Source organism: Mirounga angustirostris, unplaced genomic scaffold (genome assembly GCF_029215605.1).
Source record: "Mirounga angustirostris isolate CCGP_5_RB_7025 unplaced genomic scaffold, mMirAng1.0.hap1 SCAF_2, whole genome shotgun sequence".
NCBI classification, from domain to species: Eukaryota; Metazoa; Chordata; class Mammalia; order Carnivora; family Phocidae; genus Mirounga; species Mirounga angustirostris.
Genome location: NW_026991710.1, coordinates 11,924,512 through 11,942,754, shown reverse-complemented (window position 1 = coordinate 11,942,754; position 18,243 = coordinate 11,924,512). Strand labels below are relative to the sequence as shown.

The 18,243-nt window shown below is 40.5% G+C and overlaps 1 protein-coding gene across 2 annotated transcripts; it reads right to left on the bottom strand.

Moving 5' to 3' along the window:
• Positions 1–4,281: 4,281 nt before the first annotated feature.
• FAM200B (family with sequence similarity 200 member B) lies at positions 4,282–16,808 on the bottom strand. Of its 2 annotated transcripts, none has more exons than XM_045881450.3 (2): positions 16,625–16,808; positions 4,282–8,483 (listed from the first exon to the last, which is right to left on the bottom strand). In XM_045881450.3, the coding sequence occupies exon 2, from the start codon at positions 7,727–7,729 to the stop codon at positions 5,753–5,755; it is 1,977 nt and encodes a 658-aa protein (XP_045737406.1). In that variant the 5' UTR covers positions 7,730–8,483; positions 16,625–16,808; the 3' UTR covers positions 4,282–5,752. The 2 variants fall into 2 exon arrangements, with proteins under 2 accessions (XP_045737406.1, XP_045737408.1); XM_045881452.3 differs by lacking the exon at positions 16,625–16,808 and adding an exon at positions 16,270–16,617.
• Between the last annotated feature and the right edge of the window lie 1,435 nt (positions 16,809–18,243).

Here is an 18,243-nt window from a genome sequence, read left to right as displayed (position 1 = left end):
TGGTTTATTAAACCACGGGGACAGGACCCAGGGGCAGAAAGAGCTGCTGCCCCAGGGTTGTGAGGTTGTGAGGGGTGGCTGATTATGTACTATGGGGTGGAGGAGCTGAGGAAAAAGGGAGGTTTCTGAAAGAACTTTCAGATGCTAAAGAAGACTCACAGGAACCAGAGGCCTTGCCATTGTCAAGTTAAGGTTGTTTACCCCTCTAGTAAGGCATTAACATTAAGATAGTAGGGAACTGGGGCACCTGGGTGGCTCAGCTGTTGGGCGTCTGCCTTCAGCTCAGGTCATGATCCCAGGGTCCTGGGATCAAGCCCCGCAACATCGGGCTCCCTCTCAGTGGGAGGCCTGCTTCTCCCTCTCCCACTCCCCGTGCTTGCGTTCCCTCTCTCGCTGTGTCTCTGTCAAATAAATAAATAAAATCTTAAAAAAAAAAAAAAAAAGAATGCATTTCTTAAAAAAAAAAAAAAGGCGGGAACTTCCTGGAGGAACATTACACTCTGCCCACTTCAAGTATGTCAAAGGGCTGCAGGTTATAAAGACATTTTTTTTTTTATATATTTATTTGAGAGAGAGAATGAGAGATAGCACGAGAGGGAAGAGGGTCAGAGGGAGAAGCAGACCCCCCGCGGAGCAGGGAGCCCGATGCAGGACTCGATTCGGGGACTCGATTCCGGGACTCCAGGACCATGACCCGAGCCGAAGGCAGTCGCTTAACCAACTGAGCCACCCAGGCGCCCGGTTATAAAGACATTTAATTTTATTTACATTCCCTTCTGGAAGCTATTGCTAAGGCTTTTCTAAGTAAACTGAGGAAGACTCAGGTCTTGCAGGATTGTGATCTGTATAAGTTAACTATTTGTTTTTCCTTTAGGACAGCCCGGAGTGCCTTAGGAATGTCACATATATCCCATGGGGGGGGGTTGGGGGGTGTCAGCTTCTGCTTTGTCCTCAGCTTGCCTTCTGTTCCCTCATCAGTTATGGCCTGTGAATATTATTCATGACTGAGCTTGTGGTATTCTATGTTTCCTTTCTTGTAAACTTATTGCTTACCCTAGAGGTAATAATTAATCTCCCTCTCTCTCTTCCCCCCTTTCTTTATCACCACCTCCCCAGGCTTATTTGTTTGTGTGCTTGGTATTATAAGTACACTTATGATTATGGTCAAATTCTCTGCAACACATGTGAATTTCCCAAAGCATCAGCCTGTATTTTAGGTGGTTTGATTTCTTTCTTTTTCTCTCTTCCTCCCTTTCCTTCCTTCCTTTCTCTCTCCCTCCCTCTCTTTTTTTCTTTCTCTTTCATTTCTTGGAAACACCCTTCCTAGAGCTGTCAGCACAATGAATGGAAACTAATTATTAGAATACCAAGCACACAAACAAATAAGCTTGGGGAGAGAAGGGGGTTGAGGTAGGGGAGACAATTATTACCTCTGGGTAAGCAAGAAGTTTACAGGAAAGGAAACAATCATGGAATACTGTAAGATCAGCCATGAGTAATATTCACAGGTCATAATAATATGAATGCTGATTACGGATTTAAAGCTTGTATCTAAAAAATAGAACTCAACAACTCAAAAATAAGAAGAAAAGCAACACAAATTTTAAAATGGGCTAAATAGTTGAATAGATACCTCACCAAAGAAGATACGTCCACTACAAGGTATTTACCAAGAAAAAGATGAGAACATCTCTACCGGGGTGCCTGGGTGGCTCAGGTGGCTTAGCATCTGGCTTTGGCTCAGGTCATGATCCAGAGTTCCTGGGATGGAGTCCCTGCATGCAGCTCTCGGCTCATCGGGGAGCCTGCTTCTCCCTCTCCCTCTGCCACTTCCCCTGATTGTGTGCTCTCTTTCTCTCTCTCAAATAAATAAAAGCATAAAAAAAAAAAAAAGAAAACGTGTCTACTCGAAGACTTATATATGAAACGTTCATTGAACTTAATCCGTAATAGCCCTAAACTAAACAATGTAAATGTCTAACAAGAAAAGAATAAACAAATTGTGATCTAGTCATACAATGGAAAACCACTCAGCAATACAAAGGCATGAACTACTGATACACTGAAGCATCTAAACGTATATATACTGAGTGAAAGAAGCTACAGGTAAAAAAAAGGCATATTTTATTATTCCCCTTATAGGAAGTTCCAGGAGGCATAGGATGCTGACATATATAGATCTGGGGGAAAGAAATTTCAGATGGTGCCAATTGCTTGAGCAAAGGCAGAATAATGGGAAAGCATGGGGCTCCTCCTGGAAAAGATAAAAAATTAGTTTGATTGGTAATCAGAGTGCAGGTTGAGACTTTCCAGGAAAGCTAGGGTCATATCTCAAAGACCTTGAACTCAGTACTAATCTGGACATTGTTTTCTTGAACATTAAGAGCTTTCAATAATTCTGGACTTCCTTATTAAAGATTTTGTCTTAGGGGCGCCTGGGTGGCTCTGTTGGTTAAGCAGCTGCTTTCGGCTCCGGTCATGATCCCAGGGTCCTGGGATCGAGCCCCGTGTAGGGGCTCCTTGCTCAGCAGAGAGCCTGCTTCTCCCCTGCCTGCCGTTCCCCCTGCTTGTGCTTGCTGTCTGTCTCTCTCTATCTCAGTCTGGTTCTGTGTCAAATGAATAAATAAAATCTTAAAAAAAAATTTTTTTTTTTTGTCTTAGGGGCGCCTAGATGGCTCAGTCAGTTAAGTGTCTGCCTTTGGCTCAGGTCATGATCCCAGGGTCCTAGGATGGAGCCCCACATCGGGCTCCCTGCCCAGCGGGGAGCCTGCTTCTTTCTCCCTCTCCCTCTGCCCCTCCTCTGATTGCACACTCTCTGTCAAATAAATAAATAAATCCTTAAAAAATTTGTCTTAAAAAATAATAAAATTAAAAATAAATAAAGTTATCTCTTTTGTTGGTTGGCCTTCTTGGTTGCTAAAGGATGAAGAGAGATGAGGCATTTGAAGGTCTTAGAATAGGGGCACCTGGGTGGCTCAGTCAGTTAAGCCTTCAACTCTTGATCTCAGCTCAGGTCTTGATCTCAGGGTCACATGTTCAAGACCCACATTGGAGGTAGAGTTTACTTAAAAAAAAAAAAAAGTGTGACTCCAAATGTGGAGCCATAGTCCCAGAGAGTGCTCTCAGTCCAGAAGGCAGAGGCATGTGCCATATAAATTATCCCAAGGCTTTGAAACCTAGTGGAGTTTGCCTAGGTGGACCTCTGAAGGTGATTGGATGGTGACTCATTTTTGTCTCTCAGTTTCTCCCTTTTTGAATGGGAATGGTTGTGACTGTTACCTAGGTCTGTCCCACCACTGTATTTTTGAAACACGGAACTGACTTTCTAATTTCACAGGTTCACAGAGGATTTTGCCTCAGGATAGATTATACCCAGATCCTGTACCCACACCTACTTTAGGTGATTTAGATGTCAGATTTGAGCCTTGGGGCTGGTGAGACTTAGATGAGATTTTGAACTTGATGTTGTAATGGGCTGAGACTTTTGGTCACTTCAGGAGAGGTGAGTGTATTTCTCATGCAAGATTGGTATGAGTCTTTTTTTTTTAATTTTTTTTTTAAATTTATTTATGTGAGAGACAGAGAGCATGAGAGGGGGGAGGGTCAGAGGGAGAATCAGACTCCCCGCCGAGCAGGGAGCCCGATGCGGGACTCGATCCTGGGACTCCAGGATCATGACCTGAGCCGAAGGCAGTCGCTTAACCAACTGAGCCACCCAGGTGCCCAAGATTAGTATGAGTCTTTGTGAAGAGTGGCCTGTGATAGGTTGAGTCCTCTCTTCACTACCCAGATGTCCAGATCCGAATTCCTGAAACCTTGAATATGTTGCCTTACATAGTAAAAAGGATTTTGCACAAATGACATATACTGACAAAAGACACAAGATCTCTGGGTCAGACAATTTCTTACTCATAGCAAGAAACCCAGCCAGATCAGTATTGTTTGTCAGTTCCCCATACCCCAGTTCCCACAGCATGACATGGTAAGGGCCAGGTGTTACCTCTGCATCATGCAGTGGGTTGCACCACAGAAGACTAGGGTGTTATGGAGTTGCTGGTATTTGAAGAGGGGAAGAAGGCTTTATCTTTACTTCTCTGGGTGTCTCTAGCTTCATGATCCTAAACTGACTCCCTTTATAAACATCCTTAACTTGGATGCAAATACCTTCATTCATTAGATCCACACTGAGCAGACAAGTTAAATATTCATGGAGAATTGTTTTCCAACACTTTATTTCAAGCACAAAGAAAGCAAGAAAGCGGGGGGGGGGGGGGGGGGGGGAGTGATTACCTTCAACAGAATACAAAATATGGAAAATCAAGTATTACAATAATGCTAAGTGTGGTGGCTGATGGAAAAGAATTGCTAACCTTTATGATTTTAGAGAAAGCCCTTGCCAAAAGAAACATCACTTAAAAAAAAATCACTCATTGGAGTCAGTGAATACATAAAGGCAGAAGTTGAAATTAGTTTGAGAAAGACATATTAAGCAATTTAAGTTGCTTAATTATCAGCAACAATACGAGGAAGCTGTATCAACCAGTGCATATTCGGATACTTACAGAGGTTATCTAACAAAATCAGATTTTTAAAATGTAAAAAAGGCTTTGCCACACATTTAATAATTATTCCTGAGAATATGACCTCAAGTTCAGATGTTAGAGTCCATTATTTGTTAATCAAATGTATACTGAATACCCACTTACTATGTATCATACAAAATGGACATGAACTCTGCTCCTGTGGAGCACTCATCCTAAGGTGGCAGACTGACAGAACTAGTAATCAAATAATTAAAATATTACAAATGATATACTACAAAGAAATAAAGGGAATAATGGGGAAAAAAAACCTACGGTGGTTAGGAAAATCTTTAGGGAAGTAGCATTTACTTCAATTTATTCTCAAAATATCAGTCAGTGCGTCTATTTATTTATTTTTAAGTAATCTTTTCACCCAACGAGGGGTTCAAACTCACAACCCTGAGATCGAGAGTCAGATGCTTCATGGACTGGGCCAGTCAGGCACCCATGGAGTGAGTCTTTTTTTTTTTTTTTTAAGATTTTATTTATTTATTTTGAGAGAGAGAGAGTGCACGGGGGGGGGGGGGGGGAGTGCACACGCAGAGGCAGAGGGAAAGAGACTCTCAAGCAAACTCCATGAGGAGCACAGAGCCCAGTGTGGGGTTTGGTCTCACAACTCTTGAGATTACGACCTGAGCTGAAATCAAGAGTCGAATGCTTAACCGACTGAGCCACCCAGGCACTCCTGGAGTGTCTTTTAAGACCTAATTCAGTTAATGTATTTCCTCTGCATAACCCTTCAATTGCTCTCCATTTCACTGACAAAAACCCAGAGGTCCTATGATGGTCTACTGAGCCCCTCATGATTTGGTCCTCAAATAGTTTCCTGACCTTTCTTATTACTCTTTCTATAGCACTTATCTTTGAAATATTATAAGTCTTATTTATGGTCTCTCTCTCCCTGCTAGAACATAAGTTCCACTATAGAATGATCTTTGCTTTCTTCATTTTGTATCTCAAATGTCTCTAAAACAGTTCCTGGACTCTAAGAGAAGTTCACTGAATTTTTGTTCAATGAATGTAAAGTTACATTATGATTTTATTAATATTTAAATGTAACAAAAATAAAAACAAAGTTATCTCATACAATGCTATATTAACCTCTAAATACAACGTAGGAAAATGTCACAAAATAAGAAACACAAAAACAAAAACCAGGTAAGATTTATTTAATGTGATGGGTGTGCTTGCCTGTTCATAAGTTCATCCCAGTCTGGACCACAGGAGGACAAGGCTACCCGCATACCTGCCGCACCATTCAACCCATTTCTTTCCTTTGGTTTTAACTGGGTTAAGACTGAAAACCCTAGCTCACACAAGCTAGTTGTTGTGAATGGTAGTAATAGTGGGACACTCTTTCTACTTAGCAGAGGAAAGTCTTCCTTCACCTTAATCCAAAATGCTGATAAACTTAATGTTTCATAATCGCTCTTCAATGTATATGAAGAACTGAGCTGCAATAATTCACTCTCTTCTTCAGGCACCAAGTTTAACTCAATTATTGATTCTGGGTTTCGAAAAGCAAATGGGTCTTTTACCCAGCAATTTTCTCTTAATATTTTAAATTTCTCTTCTGAGAAGAAATGGTTAAAAGTTTGAGACAGAGAAGTGAGATGCAACAATATCTCTAATTTTATTTCTTTCAAAATGTTTTCACTAATAATATTCTCTTCAATATGTTGCAAAAATCTTGGAAACATGTAGTAGCTAGGACGGTTGCTTTTCAGCCTCGCTTGCCATAACAATAATGTCTTTCGGAATCCCTGGATACGTTCGACATGTTGGAATATATCACTATTTTTCCCCTGTAGTTTTAAACTCAGTTCATTAAGAATGCCAAAAATATCAGTTAAATATGCCAATTTCATTACCCAAATATCATCTTCAAAAATACTTGCCAAATGAGATTTTTTTTCAGTAAGAAAAATGTGAATCTCATTCCTGAGTTCATAAACCCTGCTTAGTATTTTCCCGTGAGACAACCAACGGACTTTGGTATGATATAGTAAGTGGGTATGATTAGTTCCAATCTCTGAACAAAATGTTTCAAGAAGCTGGTTATTTAGTGAGCTTCCTTTAATAAAGTTAACCACTTTCACTGCATTTTTCAATACTTCCATGAGATTCTGTGGGATTTCTCTGGATGCTAAAGCTTCACGATGTATAAAACAATGATTCCACACAGTACCATTATTAGTAACTTCTAGCAATTTTTTAATTACTCTGCTATGTTTTCCCGTTATGCTTGCTGCTCCATCACTTGTAATTCCTTTGCAGTTTTTCCAGTTTAATTTATATTGACCAACAATGCACTTTTCTAATTCTGTAAAAATATCTAATCCACTTAGATGTGAGGTTATATTTAAACAACACAAAAAATCCTCCATAAAATCATCTTGCCACGCATATCTGACATAAACTAAGATTGTTGTGCAGCTCCCCATATCAGTGCTTTCATCAAGCTGAATTGCAAAATCTATACCAGACTGCAACCGAGCTAGAAGCATTGTTTCTAAATGTTCCGCAATAGTACAAATGCGAAGAGATATTGTGTTATCACTAGATATCGTTTTCAATTTATCAGCTGATTTGTCATCAAAAATTGTACGTACCATATCCAAACATGCTGGAAGAATTATTTTTTCAGCAGCTGTGTGAGCCATTTTCTCTTTTGCTACCCGATATGCAACTAAGTATGATGATAATAAGGCTTTCTCACTAATGGCGGTAGAACCACCAAGAAATTGTGTTGACGACTTTACATCTTTTTTCTTTCTTTGAAAATATTCAAGAGGCTTACCAATAAGTTCAGCATGCTGAGTTTCTAAGTGTCTTTTTAATTTTGAAGGTTTTAAGCTTTCATTTGCAAGAATATTATTACAAATAACACACTGAGGTCGGTCATTTTCAAAGGGTTTTTCACATTTGATAAAACCATATTTTAAATAATCTTCATTGTAACGTCTTGCACTTACTTTTTTCTTTTTGAAATGTGTCTCAAACGAAGCTGAAGATTGCAAATCAGAGTCACTATTTTTCTCAGTATTGTCACTATTCACATTTCCAGATACAGCAGATGAACTTGAACATGCTTCTGCATATTTCACTTCATTTTTCCTCTTTCTTTTAAAAAAGATATGATCCATTTTAAAAGTAATTTTGATTAAAATGTTTTAACTGCCATTAACCAAAAAAAAAAAATATATATATATATATGTATACATATAAATATAGCCTAGATAACATCTTTCTAAAAATGCAGTTTGCAAATGCATCTCAGTTGAACATCTCAGAATTCACATCTAGTTGCAAGTCATGGTAACATAAAACTAGACTGCTCACCAACTTTATTATGAAAACCAAACAAGACACCAGTGGGCAAAGGATTGAAAAACCATGTCTTAAGTCAGTATACATTCTATTCATTATATGCCCTCCATTAATTATCTTTTCACATACTGAAATTGACCTTAGTATTTCTTGCAGCAAAATTCTTGCAGAGGAGTCAGGCAAAGCACCTGATACTTTCTATTTTATTTTGTTTTAAAAAATTTTTTGACTCACAGAACTGATTTCATGACCTACTGATGGGTCACACACAGAATGTGAAAAATATTGATACAGAGACATTTTCCTTTGCTGTGTTGAGCTTGAGTATGTCTGTTTGATGATCAAAGCAGCAAGCTAATGTGCTAGACTGTTGGCTGGTAGGAACTTTCTTGAAGTGGTAGGTATATACCTTATATTTTCATTCTTGACACTTTTTAATGGGAAGAGTTTTTAAGAATGCCAGTATGGTCTGACCCAGTGAGGATCCAAGGAGGCTTTTCATAGCTAGGTTAACTACCAGGTTGGACCTGATGATATATTTTTAGAACTTTCTTGGACTGCATCCTTGACCTGGGAATAAAAGCAGAGATATGACATTAAAGCTTTACAACACAGAGAGTATTATTGTCAGCTACAGCAACCTTCATGACATCCAAGATCATGAGTGCTGAAGCAAAAAGCCTAAAAGCTCTTCTCATCACTATGCTTTATCAGCTTAGGCCTATTTCTGTAAGGCAAATCACCTGAACCAAGATTGGTAAATAGAAAAAATGTCAGTAAAGCCTGGAAGTCAGCATCAGGAGTTGCAAAGTACACTTACAAAGCTGAATAAAGCAAGCCATGGAGGAATATAGTTCATTCACCATTACATACTTCCTCTTAGCTCAGTTTGGTTTTGTCCATCTTAGAAGTACAGGTATCCCCCACTTTCTAAAAGTTCGTGTTACACCATTTCACTTTTAGGACAGACCTATGTTAATACCTATTTTGCTAACTGAAAGAAATCCAAAGAGGATTTTCACTTTTACGAAAAAAGCCGTTACCGTACTAGTGTAGGTCTTCGGTAAAAGCGAAGTGGCATAACACAAACTTTCAGAAAGCAGGGGATTTCATAGGAATGCTCTACTTTTTGAAGGGGAAACCTGCACTTAATGCACTGCTCTCTTTGATCTTAGTGTATTTGGGTCTTAGCACTATAACACAGCACTTCCTTACACACCCTTCCATCAAGTTGTTTCACCTTTCTGGGGGGGCGGGTAAACCCTTATATTTACTGTAATGTTTATTAGAAATTCAATGACTTTGGGCACCAGGGTGGCTCAGTTGGTTGGGCATCTTGGCGCGAGCCAAGCTACTCATGCTGTTTGACAAGGTCCAAGTATGGGGGACGATCCTGAAAACAGGAGACTCCACAGCTGGCTCCTGCTATTCTCTTTCATTTTGTTTATGGCAATCTTTATAATTGTGGGAATATTTCTGGGGTTTCATGATAAAGTGACTACTCATCTTAGTTACGCCTATCTAAGCAATCATAATGAAACTAATTCCATGAAGAATTGGTTTCTATAGAACGATATAACAAGACGGTCACGCTCTGTCTAGCACCTTTCTCTTTGCGTACTGTTTTTTAGTTTTAGCAAAAGTCAATAAGCGGAGGGCGCCTGGGTGGCTCAGTTGGTTAAGCGACTGCCTTCAGCTCAGGTCATGATCCTGGAGTCCCTGGATCGAGTCCCGCATCGGGCTCCCTGCTCTGCAGGGAGTCTGCTTCTCCCTCTGACCCTCCCCCCTCTCATGTGCTCTCTCTCTCATTCTCTCTCTCTCAAATAAATAAATAAATAAAATCTTTAAAAAAAAAAAGTCAATAAGCGGAAATCAATAAAGGTATGTTAATCATTACAAAGGAAAAATGAAAGAAGGCTATGGCTGTAATCCAGAAAATGACCTAAGATTATCTCGATAAATTGTAAAAAAAAAAAACAACATAATCACATGTTACGAAAGTATGGAAAAACAAAAATATCCTAACATATAAACAAAGTTCCTCTGAGGCTGTCAGGAGGAGATGCTTGCAACCTGATACTGTGTCTGTGTCTCCTCATTCGCCAAGGCCGTCCTTTCCTACGAGAGACCCACCCCGACTGGAGCTGGACTCTGGCAGCATCTCACTCTTGGTTTGGGCCCAGGTCATGATCTTGGGGTCATGAGATTGATCCCTTTTTTGGGCTGTCTGCACTCAGTGCAGAGTCTGCTTGGAATTCTTTTCCTCTCCCTCTCCCTCAGCCTGCCCCCCCATTCACATGTGCCATGTGCACTCTCTCAAATATATAAATAATGGGGCACCTGCGTTGCTCAGTTGGTTAACTGGCTGCCTTTGGCTCAGATCATAATCCCAGGGTCCTGGGATTGAGCCCCAACTCTGGCTCCCTGCTCAGTGGGGAGTCTGCTTCTCCCTCTCCCTCTGCTCATGTTCTCTCTTGCGCCCTCATTCAAATAAATAAATGAAATCTTCAAAAAAAAAAACCCATAAATACATAAAATCTTTTTTTTAAAGAAATTCAAAATCTTACAGTGTTAATAACTTTTATCAGAATTGTTTGCATTATCTATATTTTGTTATTATCTGTATTCTTGATGCTGTCTGGCATCTGGGTTCTCACTAATCAAGGAAGGACTGACTGATCATCCCCCAGAACTATCCTAGGGATGGCTGACAGCAAACAGCTCAACCCAGCTTGCACAACTTTCATATGCAAACTAACCATACCAGAGCCCACCCTACTTGCACACCTGTACCTCCCCCGCCCAATTGGGCTCTTACACTCTGGCAATATTCCCCTTGGCCCTAATCATCCCAGGGACAATTTTGTTGAAATTAATAAAAATCCAATTCTAAATCTGATTAGCCTGCTTACCCTGCATCACTCATTCCTTCCCTAGAAAATACAGACTTTTTCCACATTACAGGGTTTTCCAGTTTCCCTTCCACTCCCTCTGCCTCCTGACCAATCCTAGTGTTTCCCCATGTGGCCCTCCTTGTGTGGCTTGGCATGCTCTACCTTGTTTCTAGGGATCTGAGAGTATAAAAACTTCCTACTTTGTGACAGCCATTTCTGTGTGTCTTATTGGACCTCATTAAAACAAATCCTGAATACGTTTTACTTTTTTTTTTTTTTAAGATTTTATTTATTTATTTGGGAGAGAGAAAGCAAGAGACAGAGCATGAGCAGAAGGGGAGGGGCAGAGGGAGAAGCAGACTCCCTGGCTGAGCAGGGAGCCCGACATGGAGCTCAATCCCAGGACCCTGGGATCATGACCTGAGTCTATGGCAGACACTTAACTGATTGAGCCACCCTGGCGCCCCCTGAATACATTTTACATCATTTTTCTTTTGTTATTGCTCTAGTTAACAAAGTTGTATGGTATGATCCTGATCCTATTTTCCCCATAAGGTCTGTTATGTTTTAGTATAAATTCTACATTCCAAGAGTTCTTCCAGGAAGTCATAGTGTTAAAGTCTAAACACCCATTATCTTAAGATTACTTATTATTACTTGTCTGGTGAATGGATTTCTCCCACTCACTTGAGAGGACCATTGGGATCAGAAACAAAGTTAGAACTGAAGGGTATAGATCTGAAGGTATAGGCAGGAGTAAAGCTGGCTGGTGAGATAGGTCACACAATTTAGCGTAATTCAGTGAAAAACAGTGATGTGGAGAGCTGGTCAAGAGAAATCTCTCCTGGGGCGCCTGGGTGGCTCAGTCAGTTGGGCATCTGCCTTCGGCTCAGGTCACGATCCCAGGGTCCTGGGATTGAGCCCCGCATTGGGCTCCCTGCTCCGCAGGAAGTCTGCTTCTCCCTCTCCCACTCCCCCTGCTTGTGTTCCCCCTCTCACTGTGTCTCTGTCAAATAAATAAATTGGCGCGAGCCAAGCTACTCATGCTGTTTGACAAGGTCCAAGTATGGGGGACGATCCTGAAAACAGGAGACTCCACAGCTGGCTCCTGCTATTCTCTTTCATTTTGTTTATGGCAATCTTTATAATTGTGGGAATATTTCTGGGGTTGCATGATAAAGTGACTACTCATCTTAGTTACGCCTATCTAAGCAATCATAATGAAACTAATTCCATGAAGAATTAGTTTCTATAGAACAAAATAACAAGACGGTCACGCTCTGTCTAGCACCTTTCTCTTTGCGTACTGTTTTTGTTTTAGCAAAAGTCAATAAGCGGAAATCAATAAAGGTCATGTTAATCATTACAAAGGAAAAATGAAAGAAGGCTATGTCTGTAGTCCAAAAAATGATCTAAGATTATCTCGATAAATTGTAAAAAAACCATAATCACGTTATGAAAGTATGGAAAAACAAAAATATCCTAACAAAGAAATAAAGTTCCTCCGAGGCTGTCAGGAGGAGATGCTTGCAACCTGATCCTGTGTCTGTGTCTCCTCATTCGCCGACGCCGTCCTTTCCTACGAGAGACCCACCCCGGCTGGAGCTGGACTCCAGCAATAAGTAAATAAAATCTTAAAAAAAAAAAAGAGAGAAATCTCTCCTGTTTGTCAGTTTAGGGTTGGACAAATGTTAAATCTTAAATTTAAGGGCTGAAACTTTTTGAGATGGAAAGGTTTAATGGGCATTTTGGAACAATGTTGGAACACAGCTTTAGGAAGGTGCCAGGAAGGTGGCAGCAGAAGCCATCTGAGAAAACAGCTGTTGCTATAGGAGTAGGATTAAACTGTAATATACAATAGCACAAAATGCACACCTGTCTCTGGGCTAGCACTCTCTTGGCATAGTTTTCTGTTTATAGTAATATAAAGGGTTGGTGCCATCAGGCCGACCTACAAATAGGGACAGAGGTCAGGGTTTATTTGTTAGAACAGAGGCAATTTTAGGTGTTGGTTGCCTTAGGAGGGACTGGAAATATCGACTTGGCTAGTTACTATAAATGCTTTAACTACAGCTAAGTAGCCTAAATAGTTGGAAATCTACTGTTTACAGTACCTGCCTACACTTAAAAAGATGTGTATCTGGGAGAGAATTCAAGACTGGTAGATGCGTTGACTTAATCTTGGTTAGATGTTTCCTTGAAAGACGACATGTTCCAAATATTCCACCTTGGTCTGAAAAAGGCAAAGCTTTTCTTTGGAGGTCTTATGTCGTATCTTCCAAGGGAGGTAGTAGGACTAAAGAGTTTATTTCTCTTGGATGTCAGAGCATGGTGTACATCATCAATGTTTCAAACCAGAACTGAATTGTTGGGAAAACAACTCCATCTAGGTTTCTTTTTAATGAATAAAAAGAGCTGGAGGGAAATTCACAGCAGCCCTGAAGCAATCTGATTCAGATATATAGCTGCCCTTAATAGGTAAGAGAACAATTATTGACTCTCTTCCTCTCATAATTAAAAGTTCCAACAAGGATATTCACTTGTTTTTAATACTTCTTTCCTTCCAGGAAATCTCAAACCACTAGTTGGTTTTTTTTTTTTAAGGTTTTATTTTTAAGTAATCTCTACACCCAGCATGGGGCTTGAACTTACAACCACAAGATGAAGAGTCATATGCTCTACGGACTGAGCCAGCCAGATACCTCTGAAACCACTACAATTTTAAGGATAAAATATGCCATGTCTCCCTACTTTTTTTTTTTATAGATATTTACCTTATATAGCTAAAGAAAAATGGAGCTAAATAAAAGAAAAATGGAACTAAACATGCTCCAAAGTCTTTTTTTGCCCTCCTTTTTCTTTACTTGTCTCTGAAATGCCTTAATGGGAAGTCACAAGAGTTTTGGAGAATAGGTTCAAACCTGAGGTTTTTGGTCTAAGTTTTGGAATTTTAATTTGAAGAGACATATCCTTAATTAGAACTCAATGTAAATCAGAGCATATACATATCATAAGATGAGCATGTACATCAGTGTAATTCCATAGCCCAGATGGGCTCTGTTGGGGCAAATCCCTTCTGGCCAAAACTTAAAAAATCATAAATGTGTGCAATGATGCTTAAGATATATGCACTGAGGTTGACTGCTCTGGATATATAACCACATTTCTGAGCAATAATGCTCTTTAATCAGCTATGCATATGGCTTAGCCATCCTTTAGGACAGAATTTCAATTAAAATGACCAACTACTTGTAGTTGAAGGTTTCATTAATATAGTCATGTGATATGGGTTCAGGTTACTGATTTCACACTAACAAATCTTATCTACTTGTTCCTAGAACGTGTTTGTCATATGGTAGGTACTCAATAAATGTATTTGAAAGAATGAGGGAATGATTGACACTATTTTTACTATTTATTAGTATTTTTACTATTACTATTATCTTATTTGAAAAATAAGTTACAAACTATATTTGAACAATTTAGTAATACCTAAGACAAAGGCTAGCAAAACACATTCTCTAAAATAGGATAATCAGAGATATCCTATTTCACAATAAACCTCTTATAATGATACGTAGTAGAAAGAATGGTTCTATAAAAACATAAATGTAAACTACGTTTAGATTTAGCTTATAAAGCTTAGCACCTAAATCTACCTAAAAATAACCCACATAAAAATACTAATCTTATTTTACTATTATTATATATTATTACAGGTATGAATTATTATTCTTTTAGACAAAAACAACTGTCATTTAATCATTCTAGTCTTTTATATTTTTACTATGCCTACTCAACCCAATGCCTCCTTGGGAGTTTATAATTGGCTATGCTTCAGACTCTTGTATTCAAAAAGTATTCTTAAAGAGCTTACTTCCTCTCCTAAATCAGATAATTCACTTACAGCAACAGTAGAGGTAATGTATTAGGTACAGATCTGGTAGATGTGGTAATGAAAGAATGTGGAAGTCCTTTTCCTTCTTTTTTTTTTAAGTTTGTTTGTTTGTTTTATATATTTATTTATTATTTATTTTTGTATTCATTTTTTATTCATTTATTTTTATTTAGTTAATTTAGTCAGTCAGTCAGTTTATTTATTTATTTAGTTAGTTAGTTAGTTAGTTAGTTAGTTAGTTGGTAATCTCTACCCCCAACATGGGGCTCTAACTCTTGACCCGAAGATCAAGAGTTCCATGCTCTTCTGACTCAGCCAGCCAGGCACCCTGGGGTTAGTCCTTCTCTAACTGAAAAAGGATGCAAGATATCAGCTAAATGGATCACATAAGTAGAAAATGGTGCAAGTTTGATAGAGAGGGTATGAAATAGTTGTCTCGGAAAGTAGTACCATGCATGGTCTAGGAAATGTTTCAGGATTTTAAGCTGTATGCATGATTATCTTATATGCTTAATGCAATGATCATTACTGCTATAAGCTTAAGAGGTGGTCTTTAGTTCCCTGCCACTAATTCTTACCTCTTAGATGTATCTCCACAGTGTTATGAATATTATCTTCTAAAAATACAGCGATTTTATTTATTTATTTATAAATAAATAAGTAAACTCTATCCCCAATGTGGGGCTAAAACTCATGACCTGGAGATCAAGAGTAGCATGCTCTACCAACTGAGCCAGCCAGGCACTCCTAAATATACACCTTTGATCAGTTTCTTCATAATTCAAAAACCTTTAATGGTTCTGAGCTAGTGCATTCTCCTCAGGACAATATCCTTTAAATCTAAGCCTCATCTTATCTTTCTAGGTGTCTCCTTCATCTCATACCTTCAAACAATTCTACATCTTAAGCTCTAAGACTATAGTTCTTGAAATGCGTCATGCACTTCCACGATTCTGCTTCACACTAGTATTCTGTTTGTATGGAATACTCTTCAGTCATTTGAAATCCTATTCATTCTTGAAATGATTTAGCTCAAACGCTACAGCATTCATCCATTCAACTAACATTTAAGTACTTAACAATGTACCAGACACTGGGCATACAAAGCAAAAAACAAGAAGGATAGTGAAAAAATAAAGTAAGGGAATACTTGTTCATCTGTTATGATGAATGAACCAGAGTTACATCACACTGATAAATCTTAAAAACAACATTAAGTAAACAAGCAAACTGCAAAAGGATATCACATCACTGATTGTTAAAAATATGCAAAACAGTACTATATGTGAAATTAATATTAAAACATAAAAGTGCTTGGGGGAGTGGTTACCTTGGGCAAGAGGGAACAGAATGAGATTGCGCGGAGCAGACAAAGGATTTCAATTTATATTATCAAACAATTTATGTAATTTATTTCTCCAGTTAGACGGCGAGTACACAATGTATGTCATACTTTTGTTTCTATCTTTTGTCTAAAATATTCTACTTTTTTAAAGGATCTATAAGGCTTGATTCCCTTCTGCAGCATTGCAGATCTGTCTCATAACCAGTAACTTAAAATTACCTTCCATCTTTTGCACTCTCTTGTTTCCCTTTATGCACACATTAGTACACTAGACCTTGAGGGCAGAAGTTCCAGGTGTCACCTCTGGGTATATTCGCACGTTATCCTCTTCATCAGATTCCTGTTCCCTCCAGTCCTCTCAGGCCCAACTAGGCCTTCTAAGAATTTCAGCCTGACCCTTTCGGCCGACCCTAGAACAGCTCCCCTCAAATCCCGGATTACTGTTCCCCTTCCCCCGGGAGACCTCAATTCGTCCCCTGAACAAAAACAGAATGTGCCTCCCCCAACAAACCCCTGAGTATCTCCCCTTAGCAGTCTCTGGTCCACTCCTATCACGGACTGCCTTTCTCCTCACCTCCAGCCCAGCGCCTCAAGCCTCCCGTTTCGCCCGTAGAGCCGCGATTCGGCGCGTCCCCCCATTCCCTACGCAACACCACTTCCGGCCTAACCTTAGCACCCACAAACATTGCACTTTCAGCCGGAAAAGGGCTGGCTCGGCCCTCTGCGCACGCGCAAAACATGAGGCCGGGTCCGCAGCTTCTCGTCCAGGCGCTCGCGCGGCAGTCTCGCGGTATTTCCTTCCCCCGCTGGGATTATTTGAACGCTCTGGCGGTAATTCGAATTTGGGTGCTCGGCGGCGGGCTGACCGGATTCTGAGATGGCTTTGTATTTTTATTTATTTATTTATTTTTAATTTTATTTATTTGCGAGAGAGAATGAGAGACAGAGAGCACGAGAGGGGGGAGGGTCAGAGGGAGAAGCAGACTCCCCGCCGAGCAGGGAGCCCGATGCGGGACTCGATCCCGGGACTCCAGGATCATGACCTGAGCCGAAGGCAGTCGCTTAACCAACTGAGCCACCCAGGCGCCCTCTGAGATGGCTTTGTAGACTTCACCTGGGGTCCGCGGGGCCCCTGCAGCCCGGAGCGGACGAGGCTCGTCCCGGCCGGGTGCCGGCGCCACGGGGGCGGAGAAGAAGCTGCTGCCGGTTAAGGAGGCCTTTCAGCTGGCGCAGCAGCCGCACCAGAACCAGGCGAAGCTGGTGGTGGCGCTGAGCCGCACCTACCGCACGGTAAGCGCGGCCCCGGGCCTCGGCCGCCGCCCCTCGCCCTCCCCGGACCAGCGTCCCCCAGGGGCCTCCCGTGGCCCTCCGGACTCCAACCTTCCGAACCTCCCGACCCAGTTCGGAGAGGTCTGGAGACCTGCCCCAGGTCGCCCGGGCACCCCCTCTCCCCAGCGGCCTCCGGCCGCCGGACCCCCGAGTGACTCGTGAGCGGACGCAGATCCTGACAGTCTTTATAAAAGGATTGTAGGGAATTTTGAATTTTAGTACCATTGTACCTGGTTTACCTTTTTTTTTTTAAGATTTATTTATTTATTTATTTATTTATTTATTTGAGAGAGAGAGAGAATGAGAGACAGAGAGCATGAAAGGGAGGAGGGTCAGAGGGAGAAGCAGACTCCCTGCCGAGCAGGGAGCCCGATGCGGGACTCGATCCCGGGACTCCAGGATCATGACCTGAGCCGAAGGCAGTCGCTTAACCAACTGAGCCACCCAAGCACCCTGTACCTGGTTTACTTATTTAGACACCCATATTGTATTTAATGATCACAGTCTTGCGTCTCTTTAGGTTAACAGTTCACTGATTTTTTTTTTGATTGTATTCCATTTTAGGTTTTTTTTTTAATTTTTTTTATTCTTATGTTAATCCCCATACATTACATCATTAGTTTTAGATGAAGTGTTCCATGATTCATTGTTTGTGCATAACACCCAGTGCTCCATGCAGAATGTGCCCTCCTCAATACCCACCACCAGGCTAACCCATCCTCCCACCCCCTTCCCCTCTAGAACCCTGTTTGTTTTTCCGAGTCCATCGTCTCTCATGGTTCGTCTACCCCTCCGATTTCCCCCGCTTCATTCTTCCCCTACTGCTACCTTCTTCTTCTTCTTCTTCTTTTTTTTTCTTAACAT

Bases quoted from the DNA above. Each gene is read 5' to 3' on its own strand.
- FAM200B (XM_045881450.3), bottom strand. From the start codon at position 7,729: ATGGATCATATCTTTTTTAAAAGAAAGAGGAAAAATGAAGTGAAATAT.